This window comes from Botryllus schlosseri, chromosome 2 (assembly GCF_051294905.1).
Source record: "Botryllus schlosseri isolate E-star chromosome 2, Bs_hap1, whole genome shotgun sequence".
Classification (NCBI taxonomy): domain Eukaryota; kingdom Metazoa; phylum Chordata; class Ascidiacea; order Stolidobranchia; family Styelidae; genus Botryllus; species Botryllus schlosseri.
Window position 1 is genome coordinate 39,743,737 of NC_137237.1, and position 14,385 is coordinate 39,758,121.

Consider the following 14,385-nt stretch of genomic DNA (forward strand, 5'->3'; position numbering starts at 1 on the left):
TTATCGTCCGGGATTTGGGTATTCGAATCTGAATGAAGTATTAATTCTAGTCACTCGAGCAGAGTAGTGAGAGATGCTTTTATATAATATTGGAATTATAAAGCAAAATCATAGTTTCGACACTATTTTCCTCTGCGGAAGCCTTTGAAGCCTCGATTGGTCGTGTCGGAACCGATTCGAAACATGTAGTGCAAAGCTACTCTCGGTAGTGGAAATGAAATATCTGTAAAGTCGTGATCAAATCACAAAGTGAAAACCGTTAATGTGATATAGAACCTACACGATATTTTGTGGTGGAATAAGATGAGAATATTAAACGCTCTACCTCATTCGTAGTGTTATGCCGTCCTATCGAGTGATACTGAAATACTCGACTCGAAGTAAAATAGAATCGAAACCCTCCAGCACTCGAGATCTTCCATAGCCTTGGTTGGTGGATAGTGAAAATGGTGCATCGATTAAGGAGTCACCATAGTAATATGAGTCAAGTAGGGCCTACTCCTTATGTATAGTTCCAATTGTCAGACAATCAGATGTCTCATCCTGTGGCAATTACAGATTGTACTTTTCGATTACAAATTGTCCAGTACAAAACAGATTCATAATTGATTGTCGACTTCTTTGAGAGAATTTCGAAGGTCGTAGTATCAAATGCACTGGACTAAGAAGTGCTCGACCGATTCCTCAGTGAAACAGGTTTCATACAGTCCACCCACATGGCACCTAATATGGCGCGAGTGCCGTCGAGTTTGCAATGACTTGTCTGGAGTTTGAAGAGAGTTGCACAATGTTGTTTATCCATCTTATTCACTTCCTTGATGATTTATTTGTATTAGATAAAACGTCGATAGTGAACCCCCAGTCTCTGCCGTATTGTATTCGGTGGTATACCTTCCTTCGGTGTAACGGGAATGAAACCGGCGCCTTCGTGATCTTAAATCCGTATACAAGTAATATTAATTTTTCAGTTGAAGAGATTCAAGCATATGTCCAATATTTCCAAGTCCTAATTAGCTAACATTGAATATCATTTTGCTTCTGAAAATGTCGCTAAAGATTTGGATTCTTTTCATGATCGGATTCGTCATATACATCCGTTCGGCAGGTTCGAAATTTTCGTGATTATAATTTAAAGCAATTGAATTATTGTCAATTTCAGCAAAACTTTGCGTGAGAAGATACGTTGAAGGTAAATGGATCTCAAAGGGAGATTGTGGGGTTGGTGCATGTAGTTTTATTTCAACAGCAAACTTTTTTATTTTGCGTACGTTTTATGAAGGGCCCGGAAAGGAAGTCGGAGATTCAGAAGGAAATTCATCTCAGAGTGGAAAATGAGAGGAAATGGACTGTGAGTAGATTTTAAAATATCGTTTTTTTAGCTGATACCATAACTATCATCGGAAATCCCGATACTATTCATTCGATATTTAAAAGAAGTACCCAAGTAGGTCTTGCCTACTTAGACTAATTAATCAGCTGTTAAACCAGTGGCGGCTCGTCCTATAGGGAAACTGGGGCATTGCCCCACCAAAAATTCTGTTCAATAACAATTCATTTCCATTTATAGACATACAGCAATCTATATATACCGAAATCACAGCGAAAATCTTATTCTTCTTGTCCTTTCGCTTGTAAATGTCCATATATAGCGAAGTCTCTGCGAAAATCGAATTCTCTTCTGTGTTTTCGGTTTGCGAATGCCTAGCCGGGGCATGCCCCGGTAGCGCTCATAACAAGCTTTCACTGTCTATTCTCTCAAAGCCGCGCACAATAAAGAAACGGTGATATACTCTCTCCTATTCATGAAATTACCGAGCAAGTGGGGCACAATAGGTCTCTGCCCCTAAGGTGTGATGTAACAATCGTATCTATATCTGAACTCGGTTACCGTCATATGCGTTTAGTCGACCTGTGCTGGTATAGGACGATTTTGATGGTGTTTCACACGATGATAATAGGCCATTTGCAGGACTTCGATCACGTGACTAGATACGCATAGCAACCACAAATTGGTTAGCAAGCTACTTTCTCGCGCACCTGCTTCAGTGTTAAATATCGCATACTGTACTGTTGATGTCTGGTTGTAAACGTGTCAGAAATTTGTTGTTGAAGTCATCAGAGATTCACCTATGCTAGACGTCAGTCCTGTACAAAGCATTTCGAATTACATCGTCAGAATTACGCAGAAACCCCTCGGTAACGTAGTCGTATTACGGTATTCAACCCTGATCATATGTACTTACATTCTGGCATTTGAAGTAGAGCGATTGGTTTATATTCTGGTAAGAGTATTTGTTAGTTCAAGTAGTACTATATGTCTGTTGTGGAGCCTGATTTTGGATGGAAGATATGACTGAAGCAGCTGGGACCGCAAGGATCAGGATATACTGTCTGCTCTGCTGTCGTGCTGACATAAAACAATGTCGCTGAACACATCGGAAGTATCTTTTGGGAGAACCTGACATCAAGACTAAACAAAGCAGTGCACTTCATTGTTGCTTTATACAATGCTGATTTTATTAGCACTACTTCGCAACTGCGATAGAAGTGGATTTGGAAAATCACACGCGATTTTGACAAATAGTTGATGTCACATGTGCGCTATTTAGGGAACTAGAAGTAACTATCAAATAAATCTTAGAACAGCTCAACCGCAGTGATAAGATCGGTCATCCTATACCCAGATGTGGTCAACGTAGTCATTGTTGGGAACCGAGTAGAAGTAGAAGTAACTCCGTAAATTATACTCCAGTACAAGCAGAACTAGTTACTTCCAAGACAGGTTAAAAGTACTTCAAGTGGAAGTGGAAATGAATTTCTGAAAAGTAGTCAAGAAATTCGTTACATTAAGTAGATTTGGTTGAGGGTTGCTTAGTTTTAGAATTTATGCCAGATGACAACTGTTAACATTGCACGGTGCATCTTCTTGATCAACGTAAAAGAGTAATGGCACTACAAATAGGTGCAATATTCAAAAATTAATTTAGTTACCGTGGTACTGGGGCTATTATGCCCAGTTGTTATGACAGCCTCATACTTGAAGGGGAGGCAATCTTGCGCCAAATCTACTTTCTAGTTGACAAGATCTCAAGTCTGACGAAAAGGTATTGCCTAAAAAGTGTCAAGTAGAAGTGGGAGTTGCCTAAACTCATAATGACGCGATTACTCAGGTAAAATAGTACTTCGCTGCTGACATCCTCTGTATATTGGTTCAACCAACTCAGAAACATCCTCTTAAGACGACGAACATTGTTTCTTTTGCATTGACTTCGTAATATTCTGAACAAATGATATTCTTTGATTCATTGAATTTACAAATATACTTGGAAAGAAGTGCAATTTACTAATTTTTGTTTTGCATTCGATACCCAGAGCATAAAAAATAGTTGAAGAATGCATGTCAACCTTATCAAGTTCAATAACTGCCGATTTTTTATGCCCATGTCTTTTCCTCTGCCTCCATAGCCACTTGTCTAGACAGATTCATAGCATCTACGGAAGAGCACTTATCTTGCTGTTCGCAAATGAAATATTATTTTCAAAACAGACATCAGCATCGGGAAAGAAGTTCAGGACAGTTAGTTTGTGGTCAGATCATCTGCTGCCATTTCTGTCGGCATGAATCCAGACTGCCTTTTACCGCATAACCAAATTTTATGTGGTGATCATAATTGGCTCCAGGCTGAATTTTTTACGAGGGCATCATCAATTTCTTAGTTGCCTATGTTCGGCTCTCTTGGAATAATCCATCAGATCATCAATTCGTATACACGTGGTAAAGCCATGTCTTGAAACTCCCGCAATGTGCCAAACAGTAAAGTATTCCAATCCAGGCAAGCAATCCAGACGGTTTGTTGCATCATCAGTTGGAGCTGATGATCATTTTTCTTCGGGTAGTGGCACTTGGCAGCATGACAGAATGATCAATAACTTGTAATATAGGTATAGAGGTCTAAATATTTTGAATTGTTTACTGAGAAGCCATACAGTAGCATAGGATATTTAATATATGTATTGTATGTAGCATGATATCAATCATAAAAATACTACAATGATTGCAAACTACCACTATACAATACAACTATAGTAGGTTCTAGTATACTATCCACACCTACTTAATGCTGCATTAAATATCACGTAGTCAATCAAGTAGTAGTGCTAATAAAATCAGCATTGTATAAGGCAACAATGAAGTGCACTAGTCTTGATGTCAGGTTTTCCCAAAAGATACTTCCGATGTGTTCAGCAACATTGTTTTATGTCAGCCCGACAGCAGAGCAGAGAGTATATTCTGATCCTTGCATGTCTCAGCTGCTTCAGTCATTTCTTCCATCCAAAACCAGGCTCCACAACAGACATATAGTACTACTTGAACTAACAAATGCTCTTACCAGAATATAAACCAATCGCTCTACTTCAAATGCCAGAATTTAAGTACATATGATAAGAGTTGAGTACCGTACGACTATACGTTACCGATGGATTTCTGCGTAATTCTGACGATGTCATTTGAAATGCTTTGTACGTGACTGACGTCTAGGATAGGTGAATCTCTGATGACTTTCACAACAAATTTCTAAAACGTTTACAACCAGAAATCAACAGTACAGTATGCGATATTTAGCACTAAAGCAGGTGCGCGAGAAAGTAGCTTGCTAACCAATTTGTGGTTGCTATGCGTATCTAGTCACGTGATCGAAGTCCTGCAAATGGTCTATTCTTGAAACTTGGTATGTCATGTCGTGATGGTGGTATTTAACACTGCCCCAAGTTTCAGGGTTTCTACTTGAAGTTTAGGGTAGTAATTCCGTTTCCGAAGTTGAGTGTGTGTTGATCCGTCATGTATAGCAAACAGATTGTACTCAAAAACCGGTATTGGTATCCATTGATTTTGACGATGTTCCATACCGAGATCGGTCATGACATTTGACACGGTAAGTCTTAATGTTAGTATCGAACGCTGTACCAAGTTTTAAGTTTGTCATTGAACTATGTTAGTGGTAATTTCGTTTCCTAATTCGAGTGAGAGCAGACCCGTCATTTATCGCTAAAAGATTTTAAGCAAAGCTGGTATTGGTCTCTATTGATTTTAACGATGCTCTTTTACTTATGTCTTTCATAAGCTTTTGCACGATATGCCTTGATTTTAGTATCGAACGCTGTGCCAAGTTTCAAGGTTGACAGTCAATGATTAGGGCAGTCATTTCTTTAGCAAGGTCGAGTATGGTAGAGATGTGCGCTGAACTGACACTTTAGCCTACAATAGGGTTACCATATTTTTGTGGCTGAAATTCCGGAGGCTCTTCAGCGCCCACTAGCGGATTTTAGAAAGAGATATGAATACATTGTCGATCAATATGACGTCACACCAGCAAAGCCTGGTCTATCGACTAGAGGTGGTCACGATCCGGTTCAGGAGTATCTGGTTGTGTGATGTAAGTTTTAACCAGGGCCGAAGCCACATTTTTAGCGCCCTCCCGTCCCAATAAACTCCGTAGGGTAATCGATGCATCTTCTGGGGACTTACTATATGCGTCTGGTTTCTACATGCATCTGGACGTTAGATTATTCAAACGAATTATGTCAATAATATTGGTCCTTCCATATATTACTATATAATTTTATAAAGGTAAACTACCTAAACGGCCTAAACCGACTTTGTGAATATACCGTTATTTTGTAATTGCGATAAAATAAGACAAATTTTTGGAAAGGAATGGTAATTTTATTTATTTCTGATTGCAGTTTTTGCAAGGGTGGTAGACCCCATATCAAAACTAAAATTTGTGTTCCTAAATCGCGCGCAGCGCGAAGAAAAATTTCATGTAGCATAAATCGGCCCAAAAATAATATTGTTTTGGTTGATATACGAAAAAATTATGAGCTTACTTCAAGCCTTTAAAATTCTGGACATTTAGGCATATTTTAGAAATTCCTCCCGGACGCAGTTTTAATGGTGAAATTCCGGACATGTCCGGGAAATTCCGGACGTATGGCAACCCTAGCCTACAACGCATTGCGGATTTCACGCAAAAGCCGGTGTATCTGTGCTAACGTTAACTGTGTTCCGTACTGAGATAGGTGATGAGATGATGATATCATGAAACAGTTTACTAACATTCTCGGTTTGCATTGAAATATTTACTTTTATATTATATTCTCCAATGTCAATTTCACCGTGAAATTGTGGCCTTCAAGCCATTTGCTTACAACCCCCTGTCAAGCGCGATAGCTATTTAGTTTTCGATATCGGCTAACAGCTGATCACTTGATCAGCCTATTCCTCAGTAAATTTTACGCAAAGTTTGGTGTTGGTCTGTTCGTATTAATTTTGACAGTGTACCAAACGGAAAAGGGCCATGAGGCTACTTCTCGATGATGTAATGTAACTGTGTACTAAGTTACCGGCTTTCATCCACGTATTTATTCGGTAATGTTCCAAAGGCGAATTCGCAGCAGACCTATAGACACAGACAGTAATAAAGCCGTGTCGTGTTACAGTCTCCAGTTTCAAGGCCAAAATCTAGTATGCTGTACCGAGACCGAATTTCCGAGGCTGCTATTCTTAGTTCTTCAGAATGATGTTTTGGATTCAATATGACAGGCCCAATCTATAAGCCCATTTACATGGTCAAGTCTTCTTGGAGTGACATCATGAGACGGCTTGCCAAAGTGATCGAGTTTACAACTTTACATGGTCATATTTATCGCAGCTCGAGTGATACACAGCACTTTGGGATTCATCTCGGGAATATGCTACGGCAGTTGAGATATCCAGAAATACTTCAACACAATTCTAGAAGGACCAAATACACCGTGTATTTTTATATATTCTTTCTGATTGTGAGTTGTGCAAGTTATATTGTTGGCTGTACTCGCTTCATAAGTTGTGACGCTGAACAAATAATACCACGCGCATATTATAAAAGCAGTATCATGTACTGATAGAGCTTTCATATTCACCCAGTTGAAATACGTGCCGGTGTCGTGAAATATGAACATGAAATGTTGGTATGTTGCTGTAGTCTGGATTCGTTTTCAAGTACCGGTACTCTTCAAGTCGTCTCCAAGCGACTCTGCGGAACGGGTTGAGCTCAGACTTGTACAGACTAAATATTTAGTTGATTGAGTAGTTCTAGTTCTAGTCGTAGTTACAGATTTTGAAAATTGAGTAGTTCTAGTTCTATTTGTGGTTTTTGAAAATCCAGTAGTTTGTACAAGTCTGGTTGAGCTGAAGACGGATTGAAGCCGTCAGCCTTTTTCTCTTTTTCAAAAACGAGAAAGTCGGATTGACGAGTCAGCTTCGAAGCTGACCCAAACGGCCATGTAAATGGGCTTTATGAGATAACAATTGCGTATGTATCCGAACTCGTTGACCTTTCCAGGTAGGCTTACGCAATCTCTCGAGTTATAGTCATTTCCATTTCTGCAGATAATTAGTCAGCTCAAGTGCGAACATGAACCGTGTTGAATCTTTGTCCCGTACGCCGTTTACGCAGTTACCACACTTCAAGTCACAGCTCACCGGCAGACCTCTCGTGGCACATACGTTAAAATCACTGTTGTTGGGAAATTCATGTTACCGTCCCATCATTAAGTTACTTTTTCACGTTGGAAAACGCCATTGTGACGTCATCTTGATAAAAAGTCGCTTGCAGCCCTTGCCCCACCACCCGATATTGTCACGAGCCGCCACTGTGTTAAATAGTTGCATGATTATAGACTACTTCTACTCAACAGTTATTCAAGCAAATTCACTTCAAGCATTACTACTTTTTGCTTACTTGAAACTCGCTACTTTTACCTACACCCGAGTAGAAAATATTACCTTGCTTCTACTTGAGAACTAATGATGGCTAATTTGACAATCTCTGCCCGCAAGCTACAAAAGAAATGTACCAATATTCTCAGTCCGGCAGTCCCAGAATTTTCAACCCAATATGGCCGATAGGGATATTTTTCCACAGTACGATAACGACTCAATATGATCGTCGAGCCGATAGTGGGCCGGCTCATAGTCTTGAGAAACTTTATTCTAGAAGGAGATATTGTATTCTATTTTCTCGACTGGATCATTGAGATGCTTCGACGACGGAGATGCGATCCGGCCTTTATATCAAGGTCATCTAGTCTGTATACCCATTTTGTCCTCCTCCATGCTATCCGTGATTAATGAGCGCCTAGTGCCTAGTGAACTAAAGTTTAGGATAAGGTAGATATGGGGGTGGCGAGATACCGTTGTTGTATTATCCACAGCTGCAATACCAACGGGCTGTGGATTCGAGTCCGACTGAGGTCGACTTCTGTATTCCTACCTAAGTGTTAAAGTTTATCTAGGCTCCTCCTCGCCATATCATTCGTGTAAGCGGTATCTTAAATACGTCTAGAAGTGGGCCGTGCTATAAGTCGGCAGTTACGGATTCAAAAATAAGGAATATAGGCCTGGTGTAACTGACCATTAGTAGTCTACAAACACCATCGATATCACAAACAAAGGTATATCTGGAACATTCGTTTGAAGCATAAACTCAGATGCATTCAGAGACGAAAACTGAGATTTCATTCACTTTGATTGCTTTCTGACTTCCGTCGCAGGTTTTCCAGCGCAGAATGACCGGAAACATTGATTTCTACCGAGGTTGGAATGATTACGTGAAAGGATTCGGGAATCGTGAAGGGGATTTTTGGCTCGGTGAGATGGTTTTGAATCTAATTCGATTGCCTTTAGATGTGGGATGTTGTCGATATGAGCTAGATCAGATCATTCTGCAATGAACATAATTTGTTACGTCGTGTAGAGGTTTATGGTTCACCTCATGTTCGATTGGCAAAGTGTTTGATTGGAAACCAACGTCTTCTATGATTTCACAATATTGCCTCCAGGACTCGCGGAAATGCATGAAATGACAAAGGAAGGGAATATGGAATTGGAAATCAACATGATTGAGAGAGCCACAGGAATTCGTTTGGTGGCTAAATACAGGCAAGTCTATATTTCGATAATACACAAATGATGGAATAAGGTTACGAACGAAGGAAACCAAACAAATATTCACGGGCCTAGCTTTGCTTAAAAAATAAACTGAAAACTGTCAAGTAGAAGCAGAAGTAGTCTAAAATCATAATCAGTCGTGGAAGAAGTGCAAGTTGCGAAAATCTAAGGTAGAAGTACTTCGTCACTGATCGCCTCTTTCTGTAACACTTACTCTTTTACTGACTCGTGAATCGCTACATGTACTTTTACTCAGAGGTGGTCAGTAACGAAGTACTTCTACTTTTTGAAGTACTTGAAGTAGATTTTGCCTACTCACACTACTTCTAAGTAGTTATGATTTTAGACTACTTCTACTTCTACTTGACAGTTTTCAGTTTTGTAGGCAACAATAAACGTAGAATACGTACTTACTTACTTACTTGTGAACCACCAGTCCTACTTATACGTGAGTAGAAATTCCAGCGTTACTTCTACTTCTACTCGAGTAGCGACGGTGACTACTTTGACCACCTCTGCTTTTACTTGAGTAGAAATTGACGGAGCCACTTCTTCTTCTACTTGAGTACCGATGATGCCTAGTTTGACTTCCATTTATAGTGTAGGACGTAACGGAACATTCAATTTTAGAGTCCCGTGGTTGCAAACAAGTGCTAAGGTCCCGAGTCATAGTGTTTACTGTTCATTATCTAGTTCAAGTCAGGTACAACTCGCTTCTGTGAAACTCCTGGGTGATAGAGAATGGCGCGTATTCATAATATGCTCATTTTCTCACTCTTGGTATGATAATATACATTTTCTGGGGCTACATTTCATGGATAAGCACTTATACACGAGACTGGAATATACAGGAATATATATAGTAATATTCCGTGTCACAACCTATATGACTTGACCTCGTCATGAGCAATATGTCTCGAGTGAAAGTCGAGTCAATACAAAAATTGGCTCGTGTCAAGTCGATTCGTCTGCAATTTGTGAATCGTGTCTGACTCGAGTTCAGTCATAACTCAAGTCATTACAACCTGATATGTCCTATACCAGTGTTCGGGAACCTATGACTCGCGAGCCATATATGGCTCTTTGGGTATAACATACGGCTCTTTGCCAAATATTTATTTTTGTACTGAAATGATCAATATTGCTGCGACTTGTTGGTAAATTTTCATCACGGCCAGAATAACTATTCTCGTGGCAGTATAATCATGTCTTTAAGAGGTAAAAACAATGCAGTCTTCAGGTTTAGGGGCTCGGACCCCCTCTTTTCAAAATCCTAAAATTTAAGTGACTGTCACGCCGGCGGCCAATATCACTCGCGAATTATATGTACCCGACTCGCAATCTTGAATTGTGCGATACGTTGATTAATCAAGGAGCATAGCAGACATGGCGACGCCCATTTAAAAACGAAGTTTTCAAATACATATTGTCTTCCTGATCCACGTCGCGAAATGAACTGTTGTGAATGTGACATTCACAATTACAAACTCGAATTACAAACAACGCCATAGCTATCCACGTTCTTAGTATACAGCTCTGTGTAGTACCGGCGGTAAAATGTATGCGTGTAGCGCAACGATATATTACCGCCGAATACTTTGAGAATTGAGAAATCGGCAAGTATTTAGATTTTCAGAATCAGTGTGACAGTCACATTCGATTATTATCAGTTATATTAAATTCTAAGCTACTTACGATGAATCAATGGTGAGGCTTGGCCCGTCTTTGCTGCCTTACCTCTCGTTTCGAGCTTTATTTTCGAACAAAAAATACCAGTTTTACAGAGAAAATATCGCGCACACGAGGAATCCGATTTAGTGAGTTCGGATTAGTGCTACCATGACGTCATGAATTTTCAATTGTGACGTAACAGCTGATTGGCATGTATGGCTCTTGAGGAGTTGAGATGGAAAAAATTGGGCCAATATGGCTCTTCGGACAAAAAAGGTTCCCGACCACTGTCCTATACAGACCATACATCCGTGGTCAAATAGAACGAGTTGGTATAGTAGGCCTACCTATCACCGAGTAGCCAAGAACAAATAGATCCCTATTTTATTATCTACTCTATTTAACAATCACGTCAATTAATTTTATCCAGCAATTTCCGCATCGGACCCGGATCCGATTACTACAGACTGACCCTATCGGGTTTCTCCGGAAATGCAACCAGCGATACTTTCTCGTATCACAACAACCGACGATTCACAACGAAAGACGCCGACCACGATGGTTGGTCGAAAGGAAATTGTGCTCCTGGGTGGGAAGGGGGCTGGTGGTATGGTCACTGTGGCCACAGCAATCTGAATGGAAACTTCAAGAAATCAGATGTTGCGGGATGTTGGTGGCATGCACCCAACCCATCCTCCTACAGACTCCTGCGCTACTCGGAGATGAAGTTTAGTAAAAGATTGTGAAAGGGTGATAATGTGACGTGACCAATATGTTATATACCATATTCTCTGCTGTGGAGAATAATTTCTTCTCTTATTTATCATACCAATGATACCGTTTTAGACATTGTTAGCTCTTTTAAAGGTGTCAATGCTGGTAACGGTCAGATATGGCACGGCTGGTCCAGTTACTCATCGACGACGATTTCTCGCCACATACAAATTTTACGAAAGGCTGAGATTTATCCAATTCATTTGACTTTTTACTCATAATTTTTTGTCGTAAGATATAGTCGCAACGAAAATTTGAAAATAAATATAAGTAAAACCTAAAATTACCAGATATTTTCCGAATGCAATATATTGTCTTAAATTTTGTCAGAACGCCACAAGTCGAATGTATATATACGGAGAAGGAGAGAGAATCTTTATTTTTCATCCTACCTTAAACACATAACAAAAAGATAGCGATAATGGTGGTAGAGAAATTATACGATACGACCTTGGAGGGCGACTAGTCTGATTACACCCGCATCAAAAAGGTACACTTGTCTCTAAACAGCTGTAACGATCTAACGGATGGTATTTAAAAAGGGAAATTACCGAAGAAAAATTAAAAGATGGTAGCAAATCAATGAAGCAAGCGAGGTAATCAAGTAGCTCTTTTTTTAAAATCTATTATGGCAATTCACGGATATGTTATGGTAATGCATTCCAGATGGTATCTCCTGAGTAGGCGATAGATCTCTTAGTTAGGTTGCTAATGGGTGGGGGTAAGTAGATATTTCCCGTTGACGAAGATATTGTGCTGTGGGAGAGAACATTTTGAGCAGGTACGACAAGGTCATCAAACGCATCAGGCAAACTATTGGAAAAATATTTGTGTAGAACTTTTGACACTACGAGCCGATAATAGTTTGTCAACTCGCATAATTCAATGTTTACGATAGTGCGGTTGTAATTTGGTGTAGAGAGGTACAGCTGAAATCAACCGACCAGAGTGTCATTGCGAGCATCAAACGGGATTTAGAGGAAATTCGGGCTGAGTGGGAAATCTTGCCCCACTTGACACAAGTTTTCTTCTCTAACAGGATCGAATCAGGATTCACATTTTTGCCAGACTGTCGGATCAGGATCAGGACGGAATTCTAAATTTATAGTGCACGAGCTTGACTTTCCGTTTGTTTACTTCGATGTTTTGCATGAAATTGGAATCGGCTGACTTCAGCATTGTACCGATATTTCGAAAAATATCGACTATAGGGTCAAATAGATTCTCAACCTTGTGCAGTATATTTTTGGGTCCGAATTCTTACATTTGAGACGGAAACAGCATTCAGATTGGATCAGGATTCTGTTTTATCGTACAGGATTGGATCCTGGTTCCAAACACCATTATCCGTACATCTCTACCGCTTAAACAGTGTGATACTCAAGGTTTCGAATATATAGGATAACGCAATAACTGGCTTGACACGTATGAATATCTCCAGAGCGCAGTGGCAGCTCGTCCTATAGGGCAACTGGGGCATTGACCCACCTAAAATTCTGTTCAATAACAAATATTTACCATTTATAGAAGCACAGCAATCAATAAATACCGAGATCACATCAAAACCGGTATTCTACTTGAGCTTTCGCTCGTAAATGCCCATTGCCCATGCCTAGCGAAGTCTCTGTGAAAATCGCATTCTCTTCCGTGTTTTCACTTTGTGAATGCTAGCCGGGGCTTGCCCTAGTAGCGCTCGCGACAAGCTTTCACTATCTATTCTCTCAAAGCCGCGCACAATAAAGAGACGGTGATTTACTGTCTCCAATTCAGAAAATTGCTGAACAAGTGGGGCAAATATGCCTTGTTGCCCTTAAGGTGTGATGAAACAATCGTAACTATATCTGAACTCGGTTACCGTAATATGCGTTGAGTCGACCTTCGCTGGTATATGTCGATTTTGACGGTATTTCGCACCATGATAATTCTTGAAACTTGGTTTGTTATGTCGTGAAGGTAGTGTTTAACACTGCTCCAAGTTTTAGGCTTGCTACTTAAAGATTAGGTTAGTAATTTCGTTTCCGAAGTTCAGTGTGAGGTGATCCATCATGTACAGCAAATAGATTTTACGTATTAGTCTCCATTGATTTTGACGATGCTCCATACCGAAATCGGTCATGGCATTTGGCACGGTAATGCCTTAATATTAGTATCGACCGCTGTGACCAGTTTTAAGTTTGTCACTGAACTATGTGGGTGGTAATTTCGTTTCCCAAGTCGAGGGAGAGCTAACTCGCCATCTATCGCTAACAGATTTATGCAAAAGCCGGTATTGGTCTCTATTCATTTTAACGATGTTTCATACCTAGATCTGTCATGAGCTATTGCACGGTATGTCTTGATTTTATTACCGAACGCGGTGCCAAGTCTCAACGTTGACACTCAATGATTGAGGCAGTTATTTCGTATTCGATGTCGAGTATGGTAGAGATGCGCGCTTATCTGATTACATACATCAGTGGTTCCCAACCTTTTTTGTCTCGTGGACCCCTTGACCGATATTTGAGCTAACCCCCCCCCTCTATGAATAAGTTGCGTGTGACTAAAAACGGTGCTTTTTAACGTACAACCATTTGTTGACTTAGCAATATATGGCCAAACATATTCAGATATGTCCGAACTATGTCGAATGCGGACTGCACTACACTTTGGTAAAGTAAAACTAAATTTGACCTGTTTGTCACCGGTCGGGTAGCCGCTGACGAAATATAAATCATCAAGTCCGCTATGACCTTTAGTTTAATCGATGAATTTGGTATGTTTTTCACGTTAGCTCATATGTTGGCTTAAAAAAGCAAACATTTTCGCCAGCGACCTTGTGCTGAATTCGGCTTGACTTCTTCCTGCTTAGTAGCAATTTGGTCGAGAGGGTGTCACGGGCCCAAGAAATCGTCTCGCGTGTCTCACTTTATCAGGGGGTGTAATATCTACGGAAGGCATTTAAACATCAC

The 14,385-nt window shown here is 40.1% G+C and overlaps 1 protein-coding gene and 1 long non-coding RNA gene across 2 annotated transcripts in view; one reads left to right on the top strand and one right to left on the bottom strand.

Annotated features, from left to right (window-relative positions):
• Positions 1 to 14,385, bottom strand: part of LOC145459277 (uncharacterized) — a 416,587-nt gene that overhangs the window by 68,182 nt on the left and 334,020 nt on the right. The window lies entirely within an intron of this gene.
• On the top strand, positions 837 to 11,708 carry LOC145434649 (angiopoietin-related protein 2-like). The gene is made up of 6 exons (XM_080311986.1): positions 837 to 1,105; positions 1,160 to 1,218; positions 1,280 to 1,348; positions 8,596 to 8,692; positions 8,884 to 8,983; positions 11,094 to 11,708. The coding sequence occupies exons 1-6, from the start codon at positions 1,045 to 1,047 to the stop codon at positions 11,407 to 11,409; spliced, it is 702 nt and encodes a 233-aa protein (XP_080168112.1). The 5' UTR covers positions 837 to 1,044; the 3' UTR covers positions 11,410 to 11,708.